Raw genomic sequence first — 22,831 nt, 5'->3', positions numbered from 1 at the left:
TTGTGTTTAATAGTCCCACCTCGCTCCATCGTAACAAAATCGGCTGATTTATATACGTTAACTTTCCTGAAATCAACAAGCCGCCTCACTAAAATTGGATTGGATTCAGAACGAATTAAGGCAATAACCGAGCGCGGAAGCAAAGGACGGCGAGAGATGGAAAAGAACAAATAAGAAATCAGAGTGGAGCACGGGCGGAGAGAGGCCCGAGCGATGAACTGCGGTCTCGAGCAAGAAGGCTTGAAGGGGGATGGCGGCGCTAGGCTGGGCGGAGACAGGCTCGACCGGTGAACCGCGGCGTTGCGTGATGCAGAGAAGGACAACGGTGTGGTGGTGACCGGCCGGCCGGCCGGAAGAGGAGAAGGCCAGCGCTCGGGTTGACAAGGAAGAGGATTGGAGGAAGGAGCGGACGTTTGGGACTTGATCGCGTTTAATAATTGGAGGCAGGGGGTGTGTTTGTTAAACTGACATTGGTTGCGAATTGCGATGGTGGGTCGTCTGACACTCTGATTTGGGCCGAAGGAGGTGGTGGCCGCTTGAGTACACGGTGTTCCTTCCTTATCATTTATTGTTTCTTGGCGCCGGCTTATTTATCAGTTCTCTATTTTTTAACTGATTTCAAAATAAAAAATTGTAACAAATTTAAAAACTAAACAAAAATAAAAATCCGTTAAATTCAATTTCCAAAGAAATTGAAATTCGAAAAAATTAAAATTTGAACAATATTCAAAATCCAAACAAATTTGAACGTTTTCACAACATTTTTCAAATCTAAATAGTGTTTAGTATGGACATTTTGAAAATCTAAAAAAAATTAAAAATTGAATTTTCCAGAAAACTATACTTTTAAAAAAGCTCAACATTTTAAACAAAATCAAAAACGAAAAAACCGGAAGAAACGAATGAAACAAAAACCCGGCCAAACTTTACAAAATCGGACCACACCAGAGAAAAAACCCGTATGCGAAGAAAACAAAGGGCTAACTGGGCCCAACCCAAGCGCTCGCGGCGGTGCGCGGCGCGGCGTATAGGTTTTTAACTCTCGGATTTGTCCCATTGAAGGCCATTTGGTTTGACAAAACATTTTCTATTTGTTAAAAACAAAAGAAAAAAAGGATGGATTTTTTAAATACAAATAAAAAGCAGGGGATAATATTGGCAACAAAGCATGAAAAGGCCGATAGTAGAGGAGATGGTGGCGGCGTGGCGAGCGATGGTCGGGACGATGGAGCCGAGGAAGAGAGGAATCACGCGACCTGCGGCACATCAGGAGGAACTGGCCGGTATCGCGAAGCTCAAGCTAGCGCCATGGAGCGATGAGGTGGCGGCGGGAGGAAGAATATCGCGAGAGAGAGGAAGGACGGCCTTGCGCGCGAGTCGAGAGGTATCAACACACGGATATAAACATATGAAAATACATAACCTTTGATTTAATATGACGCCGTAGCAACGCACGGGCTTTGTGCTAGTATAACAAAAAAAATGGTTATCCATCACAATACCACATAGCCAAGCAAATATCGAAGGTCTCTCTGCTTTGCAAGATTTTAAAGACACGGGAATATGAAAACTCAAAATTACAATACCATGCATACTCAAGCTTTATAGTTTTGGGGTTTTCCTATTCCATCATAGGAAAAAGTCTTTCCAAAGAGATCTGACAGTTTCTACAGGATTTAAACATATGGATCAAACAAGCGACATAGGAAAAAAATCTTAAAGCTTCAATCAAACATAAATGGAATGAATGTTACCCACTCCGAAATCAAGCATAGAATTAGGCCTTGCAAGTCCATGGAGAAATGAGAAATCGGATTGGTCCAGAGTTAGCTATTGCAGGAGGAATGAGTTCAGAGATGCCCACGGCTGAGACATCTGAAGCTGTGAGCATTTAGCAAGCTGCATCCAACAGACTTGCTTTTTTACTATGCTAAACAAAGGTTGAGACTTGTCAAGCATGGAGTTAACGTCACCGTCATACTTGCTAAATATTTTTGTTGAATGCAGCACATCATGCTCCCCTGCCTACCAGGGAAGATCAGTAGACCACACGCCCAGCCCACGGAGACCTGTAGACGTAGACTGCGTGGCCCCGCGTTGGACCGGTACAATCGCATAGCCAGCCAGTCAACGGCGCCTTGACGAGTCAGACCACCAGCCCACCTCCAAAAATCCAGAGACACTCCAAGTCTGCCAAATCTCCGGCGATCACGTCTGCCCCGTCGCCGGTCAGGTGCGATGACCATGTCAGCTTGTTTCTTCTCTGCAATCTCGTCTCCAGTTTCTTGCTGCCTTTCTCCTCGTGCTAACTGATTCTTCTTGTTTAATTGCAGGTTCCGTTGAAGCAAGTACCATGGGCCCTGCCCTTCTCTTCTTCCTTGTGCTTGCGGCAGTAGCACAGCTGCTCTTGGCGGCGCAGAACAAAACCTCGACGGTTTGGATCAACAATGACATTTTCTTCGACGGCCCCGTCTACATGCGCTACATCGTCAGCAGTTCAGTACAGTCACAAACTTCCTTTGCCGCAGGGTTCTTTTGTGTCTCCCCCTCCTCCTCCCTGTCCACGTGCAACGACGATTTCCTCTTTGCGGTATCCATTGTTGGTACTGGCGATGGCGAAGTCGGTGTGGTCGACACTCAGCCACCAGCGGTTTGGTCTGCCAACCGGGATCGCCCTGTTAGAGAGAATGCCACCCTTGAGCTTACCACAGATGGAAACTTAGTCCTCCGTGATGTCGATGGTAGCCACGTCTGGTCAAGCAACAGCTCCGGACAATCTGTACATGGCATGAAGATCACCGAGATCGGCAATCTGGTGTTGTTTGATCACAGGAATGCAACTGTGTGGCAATCATTTTATCATCCTACTGACACAATGGTCCCCGGGCAGTCACTTGTTGAAGGTATGAATCTCATAGCAACTACTTCTGCAACAAATACTGGGAATCAATTCTATATCACTGTACGCCCGGATGGATTATATGCGTCTGTTGAATCACAACTCTACTTTTCATATGCTACGAGCCAAAAAAAGACAGGAAATGCTCCAACAAGGGTCACATTGATGAATGGAGAACTCACAATCTCTGGGAGGGATGACTCTATCCCACTGCCAGAGTCTAACTCCAGTCAGTACATGAGATTAGAGACAGATGGACATCTAAGGCTGTATGAGTATGCTTTGTCAGCTGCCCGTTGGTTTGTGGCGTATGATGTAATGCAACTTGGTGACTGTGATTACCCGACAGTTTGTGGAGAGTACGGTGTATGCACCGCGGGGCAGTGCACATGTCCGCTTGAGGATAATTCAAGTTCAAGCTACTTCAAACCGGTGGACGAAAGGAAACCAAATCTTGGCTGCACACCGTTAACTCCAATCTCTTGTCAAGAAATACAACATCATCAGCTGTTGACCATTCCCAGCCTTTCCTACTTTGATTACAACCACCAGGTTGTGAATGCAACAGACGTCGATGAATGCAAGCAAGCCTGCTTGAACAGCTGCTACTGTATGGCTGTTTTGTTCAGATATGGACAGAGCGTTTCCCATGGAGAATGTGTGTGGCTGACCGAGGTCTTATCTTTGAAGGCAATACCACCTGGAACTAGTGGCTACTACTCCTCGATTTACCTCAAGGTGCAACTTAGCCCCTCTAATGAAAACAAAAAGAAGTTGATGTTAGGTGCTACACTTGGAACTATTACTACCCTTGTATTGATTGTCATTGTTGTCACTCTTTTTCTACAAAGGAGGATAAAGTATGAAGACAAAGATGAAGAATTTGATTTTGATCAATTGGCTAGAATGCCGACGAGGTATTCTTTCCAGAAGTTGACCGAATGCACTGAAGGGTTCAGTAGGAAGCTCGGAGAAGGTGGGTTTGGGTCGGTTTTTAAAGGGAGATTAGGTGAAAACAGAGTTGCAGTGAAGCGTCTGGAAGGTGCTAGACAAGGAAAGAAAGAATTCTTGGCAGAAGTCCAGACCATTGGCAGCATTGAACACATCAATCTTGTTGGGCTGATTGGCTTTTGTGTAGAGAAGTCCGAGAGGCTTCTTGTATATGAATATATGTCAGGAGGGTCGCTTGATAGGTGGATCTATTATCGCCATAACAATGCCCCCCTCGATTGGTGCACCCGATGTAGGATCATTATGGATATTGCTAAGGGCCTATGCTATCTTCACGAGGAGTGCAAGCGAAAAATTGTTCATTTGGACATCAAGCCACAAAATATTCTCTTGGACAATACCTTTAATGCCAAAGTGGCAGATTTTGGACTATGTAAGTTAATAAATAGGGATCAAAGCAAGGTAGTGACTATGATGAGAGGAACACCTGGATATCTGGCACCTGAATGGTTGACGTCTGCGATCACTGAAAAAGTGGATGTCTACAGCTTTGGAGTTGTTATAATGGAAATGATAAGTGGAAGAAAAAACATTGACAGCTCGCAGCCCGAGGAGGATGTTCATCTCATAAATATGTTACGAGAAAAAGAGCAAACCAATCAGTTGATTGATCTGATCGACAAGCATAGCGAAGATATGGTCTCACGCCATGAGGAAGTAATTCAAATGATGAAGCTTGCAGTGTGGTGCCTACAAAATGATTGCACTCGAAGGCCCTCCATGTCAACAGTGATCAAGGTATTGGAAGGTGCAACACACATAGAAACTTTTGATGCAAATTCAATCATGTTTGTTCAAGAGAGCCCATCCACAAACTCAGATCCGTCTCATGCATCCATCTTGTCTGGCCCGAGGTGAAGGCTAATGTGCATAAGAAATTTACCATGTACATTTTTGCTTTTGTATCCTATCATATTTGTGCATTGGGAGTGTGTTTGGAATGGCACCAAAGAATAATACCCAGCAAATATATATGTCTGATTCTCCATCAATCTGAATAATAACTTCTGTATCCTCTCCTATTTGTGCATTTTCTGCTTAGTGTGTTCGGCATGTCATCAAGAGAATAATTTCCAGCAAATATTATTTCGGATTGTCGGTGGATTAGTATTTCCTGCCTTAATAAAGCAGAAATGCCAGAATTCCCATGTGGTGTATGCTAGAAGATGCTAAGCGATGGTTTTGTTGATGCCGTCTGTAAGTTGCAGCTCGCAATGTGTTAATATTCAGTTAAGGCGTATCTAGTTGAAGCTTTAGTGTTTAACTTCCATTTAGTGGTGGAAATAGAACATTAGGATAGATTTACAGGAGAGCAGGTCAACACTGCCCAGGAACTAAACTATTATTGGAAAGTTGATTTACAGGAGTTGCAGGTACGTACGTTTGATTGATGGAGTAAAATATTTCATACCTTTGAGGTTGAAAAGCCACCAGTTCCATGTGCTGTATTTTCTTGATGCCCTCTGTAAGCTGCAACTCGCAATTGTTTTCCAAGGTAGTGAGAATACCACCCTGTCTGGCTCCCATCCGTTGAATCTGATGCCTTCACTGTGAGTTCAAATATACAACTTTGTAGATTCTGAATCTGAGTTCCAACCCTTTACAATCCCAAAAAGTGTCCTGTTTGGATGTCTTTCGAAATTGGGATGTAAAACAGAACTCTAATTAAGAATGCGAAATACTGAACCGAGCTCCAGAGAGTACCGCTGATGCAGAGGTGGCTTTCGGGGAGGCAGAACCTGGAGAAGCAAAGGCTCCGTGGAGTAGATCTGTGTCCTGGAGGCGGCTAGAGCTGCACGCTGCTAGCCGCCGGAGGGGCGCGCCCGTGTAGAACCGCTGCGATAGGAGGTCGAACCACGAGGAAACCATGTCGGAGTAGCGGCGAGAGGTGGGCAATCAGAGACTATTGGGTACGGGTGGCGGTGGCGCGAGAGCGGGAAGGACCCGTCGAAGGGGGGACGAGGGCTGCGACAAAAATGGGCAGAGCGCCTCGATTGCTTCTCCTTCCCCTGTAGAAACTGAACTGAACCAGCGTCCTCTCTGCTCCAGCCGCGCTGCCGTTCCACCACCCCGTCGCTCCGGCGTCCACATTGGGTTCAGCCGTTCAGAGAACAGAGATGTGGAGCCTCGACCTGGACCCCTGTTCCTCCGCCGGCCGCTTGGAGGATTTCGTCGCTTACCTCGCCTGCCCAATGAGAGCTGGAGACAAGCAGCCGCTTGCATCATATGGTTGGAAACTTGGAATCAGCATTTCTGCAATGCTTATATTATGCTTTCCCGCAGCCGCTTCTCTATTATGATCCAGCAGCCGGACTTGAAACTCCAAGTTCTTCAGACCTATACAACAATCTGATAGAACTCAACAAGTTGAACGCCAATACGCCATTCTTCAGAGGTCGAACCCAGTCAACAGCCAAGGCAACAAGCTGCTATGTTGGTACTACACCAAGATTGTCAACAGAACCTTTCCATTCACCAGGAAATTGCGAACGCACGCCGGATAACATTTATGAATGTTGCACTGATGGAATCGGCCAAACAGAATGGTACTAACTTTATCAAAATTAAAAAAATATAGTATTTGCAATCGATTCTGCTAAATGAAACTAACTGAACAAATATCAAGTTTGCAACTCATTCATTTTTCTCGAAAAAATAGCGATCTTTGAAAAAAGATCATCCAGAGCATAGTACAAAGAACATAAAAGTAATAAGAATTGAAAATAGTGTCTGCGATCCATATTAAGTCTCGCTGATTTAGTACAAAGTAGGTATTTAGACCCTAGCGACGACTGCAAACGCTAACATGAGCTAAAGATGCATCGTCGTCCTCGTCCTCGTCCCTCCATCATCGTAAAGTCCGATGGTCTAAAGTTGCTTCTTATTCCCTCTTTTTCCTTTTCTTGGCTCTGAGTGCCTTCCTAGGGTCTTGCATGTCTCTTCATACATAAGCACACCTAGGATATTTGCAAGTGTAACTAAACCAACTGATTCTTCACTATGAAAAGGTCTAACCGGAGTTATAGATGAGTTCTTAAGCTAGGCCTCTTTCAAAATAGGGATGTTAGGATTACTAGGTTTTGGTAAGATATTCGGCTAAGAGAGATGTCGCTTGCTCACCAATATCCGTTGTTATTGAAGATAGTTCAACGGAAAGATGTTTCCGTTCATGTTGTATTGTCTCAATCTCCTATAAACATTGGTTTTAGAAGAACTTTGACTATAAATAAATGGTTAGTGTGGTTGCACCTATATCAATGTTTAATGACGATTCAACTATCTAATAAGCCCGATATTTTTGTTTGGAAGCTAACACCCTCCAGGGTTTTTTCGTTGAAATCTATCTATGAGAACCTTATGAGTGCTCGCGCTAGATTTCTCTACAAATACTTATGGAAATTGAATGTACTATTAGAGATATATTTTATGTGGTTTCTAAATCGAAAGGTTTTGTGAACAAGAGAAGATTTATCAAAAATATATTGGCATGGATGTAAGAAATGTTGCTTCTCTGATTCTGATGAGACCATTGAGCATTTATTTCTTTCTTTCCCGTTTGCTTGTATTGTATGTCATATTGTGTATGACTTACAATATTCCTCCATCTACTGATATTACGAACATGTTCGGCAATTGGCTAAATAGGATTGACAAAAGACCAAGGCTAGGATTTGCATAGGAGTGTTAGCCTTATGTTGGTCTATATGGAGGTGTAGGAATAATATTGTTTTTAACAAAGCGGGTATGTTCAATTTCTTGTGAATTATTCATATGGCTTTTCATTGGATACATCTTTGATCCTTTCTTCTCTCGCAGGATCAGCTTGAAATTATGGCTACTTAATGCAACCGTTCTTCCTTCTCTCGTATGTTCAGCTTGAAGGATGGATAGATTTTCTTGCTTATGGTTTTTTGTTAGTTGATTCATGTATCGACTTTGTTTGATCCTTGCTATCGTCACCGCCGCCTTCGACGACCAGAGTTTGGTGCGCTGCTTACCTGCTTTGGGACCAAAGATGGAGCTTGAAAATAGGGGGAAATGGAGGGTTTGAAATCGGGCGGTGAGAGTGGACGGCAGAAATATGGGAGGGTATTTGGCGGGAGAGTGATAATCCTTCCCGCCCCCATTTTTGTATTCGTCCAACGCGCATCTGCTCTCGGCATCTCCAACCTTTGGCACACTCGTGCACGAAAATATGCCTTTTTGCATTGGTGGAGCGTGAGATGAGGGTAGCCCTAGAGAAACAACCATATTTAGGTATTCCTCCCGGGCCCCAAGCATGCTCTAAAAACCATACTGATCACAACGTGGTGGTCTTCCGGGCAACTAATCTAGCCAAATTCTGCTCCTCGCGGCCCTGTCAGTCATCGCAGCCTGTTGTTTCGGTTGTCTCTAAGAGTGAGCGCATTGACGAGATCCTGGCTCCGGTTCTGCAGATCACACCAAAGCTACATGACTTGTGTCGGGGTTCATCTGTGGCGTCTGAGCTCTTCGAGTTCAGTGATGGTGTGGTTATGCCTCCTTTCGTCGAGGTAGTGAGGTCCAATGTGCACGAGATCTTGGTTGTGGCTTATCCGTCGAGTCAGGCACTTAGCTTCGAGAAGAGTATTGTTGTTGACGATGTTCTCTCTCTCTCTCTCTCTCTCTCTCTCTCTCTCTCTCTATCCCTCTCTTGAGCCAACGGTGCCCGGAGGAGCCATCGCCAGAGAGGTTTGTGAGGAAGGTTTGTGATTTCCTCGCTCTTTGGCTGTTATCTACCCTGAATCCCCGGTTAATTGATAGGTGCCCCTTGATGTCATGGCATGTCTTTGCTGGTGTGGTGTTGATAGGTGCCCCTTGATGTCATGGCATGTCTTTGCTGGTGTGGTGTTGGAGTTTCGTGTTTGGAGTTCGTTCGTTTCGCCCTATGATTCGTTGTGTTGGCTACAGCGGTTGTGGATCTTTGTTAGGTTTGGATGTGAGTAGGTGTGCGGTCTGTGTGGGTTTAAAACCCTATTATATTATCGTAAGTTTTTGCCTGATTTTCTTCCGATAACCTGGTGGAGGTGAAGCGACCCACACCAAAAGCACCCCAATAGCGCCCCAATATGAAGGGAGCCAGGCGAGACCGCTGCTCGGGCCTCCAGGGACGGTCGGACGAGGGACGAAACAAGGCTGCCTATCGCGGTAGTAATCCCTACCGTCTTTCCGAGCCTGCAGCACCCGCGACGACGACAGCTGCTTTTCCCCGACGTGTCCCCGCGCGTCGCGAAGCTGCTGCCTCTACCTGTGAGCATCCAAGTCATGTCAAGGAGTGAGGGGTCCTTGTCCCGTGCAGAATCCCATCACCGATTCCACGGCACTGCACACGCCTACAAACTTTCCTTGTTTGGGTCGTTCCATGCCGGCTCCCACCAGCCCAAGACAAGACGTCCCATCTCGTCACGGAGCACGTTGGTGTACAGTACGCATGTACTTCTCGTCGAGCATTTCCTGCAATATTACCGTGATCATGCCACCCTGCGTTTCTGGTTTGTGCTCTATAGTGGGTTTTTTAAAAGTTGGTTTCCAAGGGGAAAAAATGGGAACTCAGTTACACGAGCAGAGCATTTGTTGTGGTCATAATCTGTTGCTTGCACGATTTAGGCGCACAGTGGCGTAGTAGTTGGTCTCTTCGAGGAATCTGAACCCCGATTGAGAGACTAGGATTCATGATTTGTACATATATATCAATCTGAAGAATAACGCCATGGTAGAAGATGGCCTTTTTCCCGACCCTGTACATGCACCACCACCATACATAGATCAGAATCAGATAGGCTGCTGCTGACCTCTCCATCCCTTAACTATTATTTCTTCCAAGTGCAGACTCTAACATCTAATTAAGCAGAAGAGCAGCGCGCATCTCCTGTAGAGCTAACTAACTAGGAGCTGCTGCTGCTGCTTCGGCCGTCCCTCTCCGCTCTCAGCTGCTTGTACCTGTCGAAGAAGTCCCTGTTCTCCTTCTCCAGCTCCTTCCACACCGTAGACGTGACGACGGGCTGCACGTCGGCGCGCTTGGAGAGCGCCTCCATGCACTCCTCCATGTTCATACCGAACGTCATGCACTTCTCGATCAGGTGGTGCACCTGCACAGGACAGCATACACACAAATTAAACTAAACATCCTTGATGAAATAATACTCATTCCGGCAATTCATTCTTGCGTCGCTGGCCTCAGCACGCGGGTCAGAGAAATGGATGTTTCATGCGCATGCAGGTGATCGTCGCTTCGCTGCCTCGGCAGTTTACAGACAGGGGGGAAGACGAGCTAGATAGATTGAGGGACGGGGGATCAGGGTCAGATTGCTGCACATACCATGCGGATGTAGGAAGCCGGCGAGTCGTCTCCGAGCGCCATGGATATATAAACAGCTCACGGCTTAATTTGAGCTCTTCTTCCTCTTGGAGGCTTGGACCGTAATGGCGAGCTGACTGTGTGTATGGGTTTGTGTGATGATAAGGCGTGCAGAGTCGACGGGGGAGGATCCTATTTATACATGCACCATGGATGAGGACACCGCCACCTTCCTCGCCCTCCCTGCGACCGGCCCATGGACCGCTCTCAAGTCCCATGCGGCATGGCGCCGTCGCTTGCGGAGGGTGGGCGCATGGACGCGGTGCGCGGATGCGTGCGGCGCCGAGGCGGGCGCGGGCGTTCACGTGGGCGCGGGCAGGCGATTGGAGGAGAGGCGATTCGCCGATGGAGATGTCCGTCCGTCCTGGAGATGATGCAGGTGGCAAATATCTAATCTCTATCCCAAATTCCCAATATAGGAAGCGTCCAGGTGGACACGCACCTCATGCCTTCACGTGCCACCTGGCCCCAGCCGCCCACGTCGCGACGGCAAACCTAGGGATTTCACCACTTTTCTATTCTTCTCCCCTCGCTGGCGCGCACGGCCACGCTTCCTCCCTGCCCGTGCCCCGTGGGTCTTGTTGCCTTCTTTGATCATTCTCAGGTGCATCGAAGCTGACAATGTAATACTCGTTTGGCTGTTTGAGCCGGCAGGGTTTGGTGCGCGATCAATTCAATGTGATGGTATGCTTTACGACGACGACGACGAGGAGAGGAGAGGAGCGGGCGCCAAAGGCTTACACACGAGTCCTGTCAATTGCGAGCTTCAATTCAGGCGAGAGCAGACGGTGCCTCCTGCCCTTTCCTTCGCCGGTGTGCAACACGCGGACGGGGCCAGGACCACGGGGCCAGCCGGACCCGGTGGCTGGACAAGACGCATGCGTGGTGCCAGGGCCGGAGCTCCGGGCTTCCATGGCGGGGCAGCTGTCACGCATGCACGGCGGCCCAGCGCCTTCCGGCTTGACATGGCGGCGTTGTTGTCACCCATGCACGGCGGCAGGGCGCCTTCCGGCTTGACATGACGGCGTTGTTGTCACGCATGCACGGCGGCACGCCGCCTGCCCGCGCGGCTGCACTGATCAATCCGCCGGTCCCGAAATTTCGCGTTCAAATCCACCGGTCCCAATTCAGAGCGGCTGCTGGTGCTGTCGCAATCTCGCAGTCCTGCTCGCGTGCGGAAACAGACGAAATACCGGCTGTCGTCCGACACTCATACAGCCTATACAGACGCTTATAGGAGTGACTAGTACAAATGTCCGTGCGTTGCAACGGGAACGATACAAAAATATTTGCTTTGAACACACTAATGCGTTGCATATGGAAAATACTAATTTTTAGACGAAAATCATTTATGACCTAAATTTTTTTAAAAAATCAACTCACATAATCCTAGCATCAGTTTTCCCTTTTATCCTAATCATTATTTTTTGTTATGTTTTTGTTTGAGCTGCTCCCATAATTTTTTTAAATTAGCTTTATTTAATTGTTTTATACTCTATTTAAATTTATTTCCAAATCTACCTATCACAATCTACGAGAAATTCTCGGATTCACATATATGACTGTAAAAGGTTGAATACACAAGATGAAAAAGATAATAAATAAACAAAAGCACCGATCTACTTAGATCTTACTACAAATCAGCAGCTCAAAAATTAAACGTGCTGCTCCAACCAAAAGTTAGCACATATAAAACACTGAAGACTTAACTTACCAATGCAATACCTAAACCCACAGGCTCCAGTTCAATACTGAACAAGTGTGCTACTCACATTGGCGTGGAGTGCTAATAACATGTCAGTTTATGCAGCAATCAAGCTACATAGAAATTTCATCGAATCAGAAAATCTGTCATTCTTTGCAAGTTTTCAGTTCGTCTAACAGAGAGTGCATTGTCCAACACTGATCTTGTCAAGAAAGCCGTTGGTGGTGAAATCCAGGTCCAGCCGCTTGTAGGAGTGATGAACATTGGTGCACAAAAATCCTATATAACTAAGAAGTTCATCCCCACTAACATATTTCTCTTGACATGCAGCCATGCCACCTCATCAGGCCCACCACTAAACAATTTCTCTAAGAACTTTTGCTTTTCTTTTGTTCCTTTTCTTTGAGAATTTTCCGTCCAGTCATTGGTTCATGAAATTAATACCGACTAGCCCTACAATCATACTGCCCATTACGATGGCTCATAAGTAACAGCAGCAGCCAACCCAAAATTGTTTCTCCTCTCCACCGACTACCACCTCCTCTCAATCAGTCCACGACACCTCTTCCTCTCCCCCGCGAGAAACATCCGAACCGGAAATTGATGCGAGTATATGAGAGGTTTGCGCAGGATCGCCCTCCCCCCCTATAAATTCTATTATGTGCCTCGATTGTCCGCATCGATTCCTCTCCTCTCCCAATCCACAATGACACCCCGTACATAGCTGAAATCATCATGATCCACTATCACCGCTACAAGGTCGGCGGCCGCTATGGAGTCCTCATGCGGCGAGGAGAAGAATGGTGACACCAAGGGAGCCAAGACTCATCCGTGCAGTATACCCCGTACATAGGTGAATTTTGGTGGCCAACACTCATCCATATCTCCCGTACACATGTGAGCTTCTACCACTTTGAGCAGATCGTACATGATGCTTTCCACCCAGGATCGGATAGATTCACCTCGCTCATGCTACTCACGGCCCCGAATTTATTGGCAAGTTTTAGTGCTATTTGGAATTTGGGCTAGATTTATTTTGCTTTGCATCTTATTGACATTGATGTTTTATGTCTACACAGGTTATACTGATGTATTTATGTGGTATTGTCTGTTACGAACTTGCAAGCCGAGGTTACGTTGGGAGTACTACCTTCATTCAGGCTTTTCACTTCAAGGTTGCAAATGGAATTCTCCATATTCTTTGCTCAGATTCAGGTTATCTCAAACAAGTTAAGCCATAACATTTTGTGATTTGTTTCTATCTATTTTGTCACACATTTTTCAAAAATTCGTTATTGCATCTAATTTCTATCAGTTCTTTATTTTGCATCGGTAAATCTCTGGACGCTAATATTTCCCAAGGGAAGTTCAACACGTTCTCCGAAGTGGCATATAAGGCTCTTCTTTTTCAGGCCACATATAAGATAATACTTGATGTCTCAGCCTGTAAAAGAAGGATGCTACATGTTTCTGAATTTATTCAATTTTCTGGTGACACATCAACAAGATTGTCAAACCCAAGAGGAAATAAGGAAATCTATTTGTGTCATACTTTGGGTACTAAGCTGGTGCTGAGATAATATATGCATGTCGTAATCTGAAGAGGAATGAACCGGAGTTCAAATATCTAAAGAATGGCCAAGGTCATCTCAAAATAGTTTCAGCCGCCTCAAACATGTAATCTGAAATGTTTTTCCTATATGTTGTCAGATCCATCATGCCGCTTCTCTTCAACCATACCATCACGAGTGGTATATTGGCATCAGTTAGTTTAGAACTGACATATCAGTTTCAGCATGCTTCTGTCCAAGGGGTAGAGGTTGAACGCCTTGATCATAAAAATTACAGTAGGTGTAGCTTTCTCTTGCCTGGTACTACTTTCATTTGGACGACTTTCTAAATTTTCTTGGTGATCTAAATATATGGCGTGACGTCTGAAATGCATTTGCATCCTTGAAAATCAAACTATATAGAAAGCATCGATTACTGGTTGAAGAGTCCAGATGATGTCATTCTTTGATCAATATTATGGCACATTTTTATTTAGTGCATGGTGTTAGCTAATTGTCCATCATACCGGTAGCAATAAACATTCATGCTTACTTATGTTTATATTTTTTGTAATCAAGTTGTTATGTTTAATTTGACACAAAAGTTTTACATCAGTTACATTGGTATCTATTTTTGAATATGTTCTCTGTTTTGCTATCATGGGATACCAACCTATATCTATTGATAAAATAAATTAAGAACATTGAGAAGATCACTAATATTCCCGTTTCATACTCTGAGTGAGCATAGATTTTCTGGACCAATACTCTTTCATTTGCTCCTTATTTGTCTTAATTTTTCCCGATGGGTGCATTTTTTTTATCAAAACATTCCCGCAGAAACTAAACCCGCCCCAAGGGCAGCAGCAGCGGAGGCTGCATGAAGGTACCCTGCTCTTCATCTCTACAGGTAGAGAAAACTACAGGTGTCTAAGATATACCACGCCGGGCACTCCATCCCACGGGTTTGTAAATCATGCCGAACACCTACCTCGCCATCCTTGACCGCCGTCGAGGCCACCTACTCGACCAGGATAATCCCCTTGCGCTGACGCTACTCCATCCACACAGCCGCCAGCCCATGTCGTGTCAGATCTCCGGTAACGCCGGCCGTCTCCGGTCATACCTCGCGGAATAGGTGCACCAGGAAGGGCGTCTCCCTTATGTGCCGCACGATCTCCACCATCGACTCCCGCATCCTCTCCTCCACCGTCCACCCTCCCCCACCTCCTCTTCGTTGCAGCCATCTTCCCCGGTCACAGACTCCACCTGCTTATATAGGCTGCATTAGGAAATAAGTGTATACACACAAAATCATATATTGGAAAACCTGCAACCCAAAGCTGTTCACACAGCCAAATAGCAAAGCTAGACACCACAAGTGTTGTTTCAATTGGTGTACATGAAGTAGCATTATATTATTGTTATCATAGATCGTCATCGTGTATTTGAGTTTTCTAAGTGCCCTTTCCATGTTTTTATTATAATAGTATAATACAAAAAGTAAAATAGGTCGGATTATTTTGTACAAATTCCAAGATAATTCAATAGCATGAAAGGTAAATCTAATTCTTGCTCTTATACTTAGAATTGTTGATATGTATAACTGGATTACACAACCTACACTGTATGACGTGTAGACTACATCTATATCAAAATGCAAAAGAAAATATCATCGGGAGGATACACATAGCAATAAATGATTTAAGAAATTTCAATATGAGTGCACTATTAGAGTTCGGTATGAGTTTTCAAAGTTAATTATATCGTAATTCCTTACATTTTTTTCATGAAGTGTAGCTTTCAGGAGCAATAATGTTGTCCCGTTGAGAATACAGAAGTAGCAGTACATGAAAACGATATGTAAGATACCGGGAACATCAAGTGCAAAATGTAATAAACAGGAGACATGCATTTCTGTAATCACTGTATTAATGATAAAGAATAATACAGTACCTCAGATATGTACCACATATCCGTAGTCAGAGGTGAAGAGAACCCACCTCTCTGTTCTAGTGTAATAATAGATGGCTCTGAAGATATCTTGCAATTTCATCTAAAACTCTGATAAATAAGCATCAATGGATGATGCTCCAAAACTGAAATAAATCAAACTGAATTTCGCCAGTTTTCACACACGGAAAAGTCATGGACCTATATATACGGCACAATCAAAAGCACTAAATTACTTAACTCAAATTGTATGACCCATGCATGCACCTGATAGTGAACTACTTACTTATTTCACACATAAAAATTCAAGGGCCTATATAGAGCCAGCTATTACATTTTGAAAGATGCCACTAACAGGACACGTAAGGATCATCAAGGATTGTTTGGAAGCATGGCGTTCATTAACCACTTGTCGAACAACAATTGCAAAAACATGGCACACATTATTTTCAATTAGTATGTCACATGGGATGTAATTTATGTACTAAATATTAAAGGTTTGGCAAATCACATCCTTATTTCCTACTCCCTCCGTTCTTTTTTAATTGACTCGGATTTAGTACAAGTTTGTACTAAATTCAAGTCAATTAAAAAGGAACGGAGGGAGTATATGTGACAGTAGGTTTGATTACGACATATTTGCAACACTCTTTTGTGATTTACTTTTAGATGCACCTTACTGTAATACACTGAACAAATACATTGGCTTGAAGTGAGTGGTATCCCTTCCTAGTTGGCTTATTAATACTTCCTCTCTTAACTTCAAATCCGCATATGTTTTTTTTCCCTCTTAAGTTTACTGTGTGACATCTACATAAAGAAAGAAACCAACATGTGTTCTCTACATTGCAGTTCTAGAGTGATAGCAACTGATTTGAGTAGTTAGGAAAAAGTCCCTAAAATAGCATGTAGCAACTGATTTTGAGTTATAAACAAAAGAATAACTTTCTGACAATAGCATGTTGTGATGAAGATATTTTAACTTTAGACCACTGTTGTGCTCCCTGTGAATAACGGGAAACAATAGCATGGTATTAAAATCCTTGCACCGCCCGTTACTTAACTTGCCAAACGTCCTGCAACACAAGAGCAGCCACACATGAGCAGTTTCACATCACAAATTCACAATGCAAGACCTGTAGAATGAAAAGGCTCACCACTCCGTTCATGCCTATGATTGTTGTGCTATCTGTTACCTTGCTGTATTTTATCTTGCTTGCGTCCAGATTCACTACGGGAAAAACTTTCTTTGCCGTGCAACTATTTGCATGGCAAAGGGCCTTATATGCACGGCAAAGGCTTTGCCGTGCGTTGCCGCACGGCAAAGACCGCACGGTAAAGCAATCGACAGCAAAGGCTTCTTTGCCGTGCGCCTCGCCAATGTTGCACGGCAAAGGTCTTTGCCGCAGTGACGCCGCACGACAAAGGTTGCTTCTTTGCCGTGTGCTAAATATGGTTTATCTAAAAAAAGCTCCAAACCGATCGGTCCGGGATTCGAACCTAGGACGCGAGTAGAGAAAGCGTGCAACCTTGCCACTGAGCTAAGCGTTCGTTTGTTGATAACTATGCCACGCCACATCTTTTGAGCTGAGAAGAAATCCAGTTTTTACATCTTTGCCGTGCGCTTACACTAGGCAAAGGCTTGCTTTGCCGTGTGTTTGTTAAAAACACTAGGCAAAGACTTGCTTTGCCGTGCGTTTGTTAAAAACACTAGGCAAAGGCATGCACGGCGATGCCTTTTGTGCTTTGTCTGTGTGCCGCCGTCTTTGCCGTGTAGCCTATCTTTGCCGTGCGCTATGTTGGTCCTTTGCCGTGCAACTTTCTTTGCCGTGCGCTCTCTTCCGTCGTTGCCGTGAATCAAATCTTTGCCGTGCGCTCGTGTCTGTGTTTGCCATGGCCAAAATCTTTGCCGTGCGTTTTTCTACGTGCGCACGGCAAAGAAATCTTTGCCGTGCGAAAACACACGGCAAAGATGCAATGCACGACAACTGCAGTTTTTCCGGTAGTGATTGTTCTAGGAGAGGACGGGAAACTGCTGCTTGAAGCAGAGTTCGCCGTCATGAAGCCTGCTCGCCACAAATTCTTGTCCAACTCTACCAGGTCCTTAGTAGGAAACGACTTCATTCCCACAAATATAGAGCTCAACCAAACTGATTGCTCAAAAATCGGATGGTGGACTATTTACTTACATGGATTTCTGTATATAGAAGAAGAAATGCTTACTAAATTTATAGCTAACTGCAGAAAAACTTGACATTTGAATGATATTTCCCTAAAACAAGAGCTATTTACTTATCAAGCTTAAAGATAACAAATGTGCCATGTGAATTATCAAGTTCATAATTGCACAGTAAAGGAGCTATATTGTGTTGTTTACTCCCTGGCTCAGAGGTAATAGATGTACAAGAAACTTCAGGTTCAGCATCACGTGAGTATATCAACAGAAAGATCAACCTATGTATTATTTGCCTGCTCGCATATGAGCGTCCCACCTCATTTTTTCTATTGTCACCTTACAAAGAAAAATGATTGCATTTATGTGCTACTACTATAATCCTGGCAACTCCTGCTACTAACCAACTTAATAAATAGTACGCACACCATGCAGAGACATAACAAAACTTAGGACCGCCCTAATTCTGTCATTGGAATTGAAGATGCTGGACCTATGATTTGAACATGAAGATGATGAATAAATATGATGGAGCGTAAAATCAAAAACACTATAAAAAAAAGTAAACAAGCATGTGCAAGGACCATATATCAAGGTAAAATTTTATCTCACCCCAATATTAAGTAAAGAATGCAAGCAATCTTTAGTTTGTAGCTGCTGAATCAGTAATTTCAGAAGACAAAATCCTTGATTCTAATGTAGTGAGCAGTCAACTTCAGTGTTGGACAACTGTTGGTGTGTCTGTTGGGCTGTTTTCTTGTTCTCTGTTCTGGCCCATTTGGCCCAGCCCAGTCCTGACCTATATAAGGTGCTTCTATCTCTGTAACCCTAAGAAGAGAGAGTTCCTCCCTGCAGCCTCCTTCCACCTCAGGTTAGGCCCTCACCTCTGTCCACATGGTATTAGAGCAAGGGGCGGTGAGGGCAACGACGGGAAGGACTGCCGATCTGGAAGCCTAGTCTGCTGTGGCAACTAGGAGGAAGAGGAAGAGGAAGGGAGTAGGCTGCTGCGGTGGCTGGGAGGAAGAGGAAGGGAGCAGGCTGCTGCGGTGGCAAGGAGGAGAAGGCAGTGACAAGTAAGGAGACGAAGAGGCATCCGCGCGGTAAGTCCTTTGGTGGTTCCGAGAGGTTAGTTTGGTGTCAAGCATGGGGACAACGAGGATTTGGCCAAGGCTCGGAGAAGCTGGCAAAACTTATCACTACCAAAGGAGATGGAGGAGGATCTCGCTGGAGGGGAGCAATCGTTCCCCATACCAACATCGGTCGAAACTTGAGTCGCCGGCGAACGAAATCAAGTTGGAAGGAGTGGCCAACTATCTCCGGTGGTCAAGGAGGGCGCCGCTGATTTTGAACTCGAAAGGGCTGGATGAACGTGTGAGTGGTGAAGCTGCGTAGAACCGACGAGACAAGACCAGTCCGGAATGGAAACAAGTGGAATGCCATAAATTCTCCGATTGTGGCATGGTTGCTTAACTCTTTGGTTCCTAACATTGTCTGCTTCCGTAGAGGCACTCACAAAAGCTTCAGTAGGTATGGGACACCCTATCAAATCTTTATTCTGGAAAGGGAAACATTATGTTGATTGCCGAGATTGAGGATAAAGTGCATGACTTGCAACAAGGAAACAAAACCGTGATGGCATATGTGGCTGAGTTGCAGCATCTTTTGGGAGATTTAGATCATGTTGATCCTCTGGAACTTGCCCATGGGGAATGTGTGAGTGCTGCTGCAAGCTGGATTGAACGTCGGCGAGTCATGAAGTTCTTGAAGGGTCTTAATCAAGATTTTGAGGGGAGAAGGGCTGCTTTATCGCATCAAACCACTACCCCTTCTCTCAAAGAAGCCATTGCAGCTATGTCCAGAGAGGAAGTGCGTCTGAATATGACAAAGGGAAGCGATTCTGTCCCTCATCCGACCTTCTACACTACCGAGAGACAAGAGATGAGAGACTGCTTGAAAGATCGAGATGTCGCCTAGAGGGGGGGTGAATAGGCAATTACAAACTCTTGCGGATTTGTCTTGTAAGAATGCGGAATTAAACTATCGTTTGGTTTACAAGCACAAACCCTAAATATGCTAAGCTCAACTAAGTGTAACAATAGCAACTAGAGCTAAGCAAGATAGGCACAAGATATATGTAGCATAAGTGATAGCAAGATATATGTACTTCAAGCACGATGGCTATCACAAGGAAAGAGAGCTCGGGTATAGAAATAACCGAGGCACGCGGAGACGAGGATGTATTCCCGTGTTCCCTTGCTTTGCAACAAGGCACGTCACGTTTGGAGGAGTGGAGGTCCCACGAAGGATTCCCCGCGCCACGAAGGCTCACCCTATTCTCCGAACCACACCCACGAAGGATAATGGCCCTTTCCTTATGGTTAGCTTTTCCTCCGCTCCGGAGATGGCAAGCTCCACAACCACTTCACAAGCTCCACGAAGGAGAAGCCCGGGCCTCTTCACAATCTTCTTGAAGAGATCACCGGAGCACCAATCACCAAGCCAACTAGGAGGTCACCCTCCAAGAGTAACAAGCTCACGGTCTCTCACTCGAACAAATCGTGGTGGAGAGCTCAACACTATGCAATGATGCAAAGCAAGAACACCGGAGGTGTTCAAGTCCTTCACACTCAAATCCCACCAAAGCAACGAATGCTAGGTTGAGATTGGAGAGGAAGAACAAGGGGAAAGTCAACCAAAGACTCCAAGATCTAGATCCCAAGAGATTCCCTCACTTAGAGAAGAAATGGTTTGGTGGAAGTGTAGATCTAGATCTCCTCTCTCAAATCCTCAAATATGAGCAAGAATGGTTGGAGGAATCAAGGGGGAGAGCAAGTTCTTCAAATAGCAACAATGGAGGTGAGAGAATGGGAAGAACTCCCTGGGCTCAAGGTGGAAGAAAGGTATTTATAGCCCAAGTGGAAAAATAACCGTTGGGGAAAAAGACAGAAAAACGGGCAGAAAAAGCTCCAAAAAGTGGCCCAACCGGCGGCCCAGCCGGCCGACCGGCCCGAGCGCCGAGGAGGCCGGTGGCCGGTCCGGTCGAGCCGGCCTGCCGGCCGGGCGGGCGCGTGGGCCGCTCGGAGCGGCCAGGCCCGGGCGGGGCAAGCCGGCGCCCCGGCCGCGCGTGGGCGGCGCGTAAGGGAGGCGACGCTCGGTCCGGAGGAGGCCCCGGTCGGGCCGGGTGAGCAGCTGGGCGGCCCGGTGGGGCGCCGGGCGCTGGGCCGGATGGGACGGCGGCCCGGTTACGGTCCGGTCGGACCGGAGGGCTGGCTGGGCTGGCCGGCGCATGGGCCGGTGGCCGCCCGGTCGACCGGGTGGGCCGGCATGCGGTCCGGCAGGCCGGTCGGCAACCGGCCGCCTCCCCCCTTTTTTCTTTTCTTTACCTTTTCTTTAATAACTATTGCTCCCGAACTCCGATTAACATGAAACCAATTTTGTTTGGAAGATAACAACGAATGCTATCTAATCGAAAGTGAAAAACCAAGAATCTGTAGGAGGGGATTTTATCATTAATATAAAAGGTAGAACCTTATATCATGAATAACCGGTAAAATCACCCAACATCGAAAACGCAATAGAAGATGCATGTGAACTCCGTTTTCGATGAACTTGAGCTTGTTGTAAAGCTAGCAACAAGCTCAAGAACCTCACACCGAGAAATACCAAGAAGCAATAAGAATATGCAACGCATGCAAGGATTGAGCTCCCTAAGACGATGTGATCAAGTTACCCAACCGAAAGCCCCTCTTGATAGTGCGGCTATCTATCCTATAATCCGGTCTCCCAACATCCACCTTGAGACCGGTAAAAGGAAAACCTATCAAGGTTATACCTTTGCCTTGCGCATCCCATCACTTGATCATTGTCGCTTCGTGTATACTCACAAATGCTCCCCCATACACAATGATGGGAAAGCTTCATTGATGCACATCTTCACATGTCCATTATCACCAAATGGACGGCAAGCTTCAAGCATGTGATTCACTCAAGATGCTCATCTTGAGCATGCCCAAATCAACCTTGTATCTTCTCATACTCCATCTTCATTTCTTCTTATTGATCATATCACATATATATATCTTCATAACCGATGATCTTGATGCCAATACCCAAGGTATACTTTTATCTTCATGGCATCCATACTTGAATCCAACACATGGAATACAAGTAGTACCTATGGAATATTCCTTCATATAAACTCAATGGAAACATTAGTCCATAGGGGTTGTCATTAATTACCAAAACCACACATAGGGGCAATGTACCCTTACAATCTCCCCCATTTTGGTAATTGATGACAACCACAATAAGAGGGTTTATATGATGAATATTAGAGACAAGTACGCAACTTATCCGAGAATAAGTTGTATACAAGAGGTTGTATTTGATATGGTCAAGTAACACAAAGCTACTAGCCCATATCAAAACCGGCTCTACTCACACAACTACAACAAAAGCAAGAGATGTGAGTAGAACCAATATATATAGTGAAAACTCCCCCACAATGTATGCACGTGTGATGAACATGAATTCATTGCATATATTGTCAAGATTAACCTTTGGGATAGTTTCCACTATATATATACAACCATGCAAGACATATAAATATGGAATGCATGAGAGGCAAAACACTTAAGCACAAACCAAACTTAAGTACAAAACCATTCCCTTAAACCCTCTAAACTTCTCCCCCATTGGCATCGATTGTCAAAATGGGTGAAAAATTTAGAAGGCCAATAGAATGTGAGTTCCTCCCCAAAGTGTGCACTTCTCATAATTTGAGTGGAATCAAGTGCACATATCCAATGATGAATACTTGAAGGAAGTCAAACTATATTGAGGATCAAAGATTGCATAAAGATAACATGGTGAAGTGAGCTTCAAAAAATAAAGCAAGCAATCAACGATCCAATTGGACAAACAAAGATATCATGATAAGAGAGATATAGTGCTCTAAATAAAATAAGAAAGCTCCCCAAGGTTCGTGCACAATTTATAATGTTTGCATTTGAATACAATATGCACAAACATGGAATCCTCACTCCCTCTATATCATTTAGAACACATCCAAGATAAAAAATAATATGCTTATCAAGATTAACTTGAGTCCAACAATTACGAGATATGAGTGCATGAAGAAAAACAAATAAACCAAGCACTCATA

General features: G+C 45.1%; 2 protein-coding genes across 2 annotated transcripts; one reads left to right on the top strand and one right to left on the bottom strand.

Annotated features, from left to right (window-relative positions):
• The first annotated feature begins 2,336 nt into the window (after window positions 1-2,336).
• Window positions 2,337-4,888, top strand: LOC124697955 (G-type lectin S-receptor-like serine/threonine-protein kinase SD2-5). Its single transcript, XM_047230483.1, has one exon. The coding sequence runs from the start codon at window positions 2,354-2,356 to the stop codon at window positions 4,766-4,768; it is 2,415 nt and encodes an 804-aa protein (XP_047086439.1). The 5' UTR covers window positions 2,337-2,353; the 3' UTR covers window positions 4,769-4,888.
• Window positions 4,889-9,624: 4,736 nt separating this feature from the next.
• LOC124697954 lies at window positions 9,625-10,381 on the bottom strand. The gene is made up of 2 exons (XM_047230482.1): window positions 10,248-10,381; window positions 9,625-10,017 (listed from the first exon to the last, which is right to left on the bottom strand). Exons 1-2 carry the CDS (start codon window positions 10,287-10,289, stop codon window positions 9,814-9,816), a joined length of 246 nt encoding a protein of 81 aa, XP_047086438.1. The 5' UTR covers window positions 10,290-10,381; the 3' UTR covers window positions 9,625-9,813.
• Between the last annotated feature and the right edge of the window lie 12,450 nt (window positions 10,382-22,831).

The sequence above is a fragment of the Lolium rigidum genome, chromosome 3, assembly GCF_022539505.1.
Source record: "Lolium rigidum isolate FL_2022 chromosome 3, APGP_CSIRO_Lrig_0.1, whole genome shotgun sequence".
NCBI lineage: Eukaryota > Viridiplantae > Streptophyta > Magnoliopsida > Poales > Poaceae > Lolium > Lolium rigidum.
This window is presented reverse-complemented; position numbering and strand designations above follow the sequence as displayed.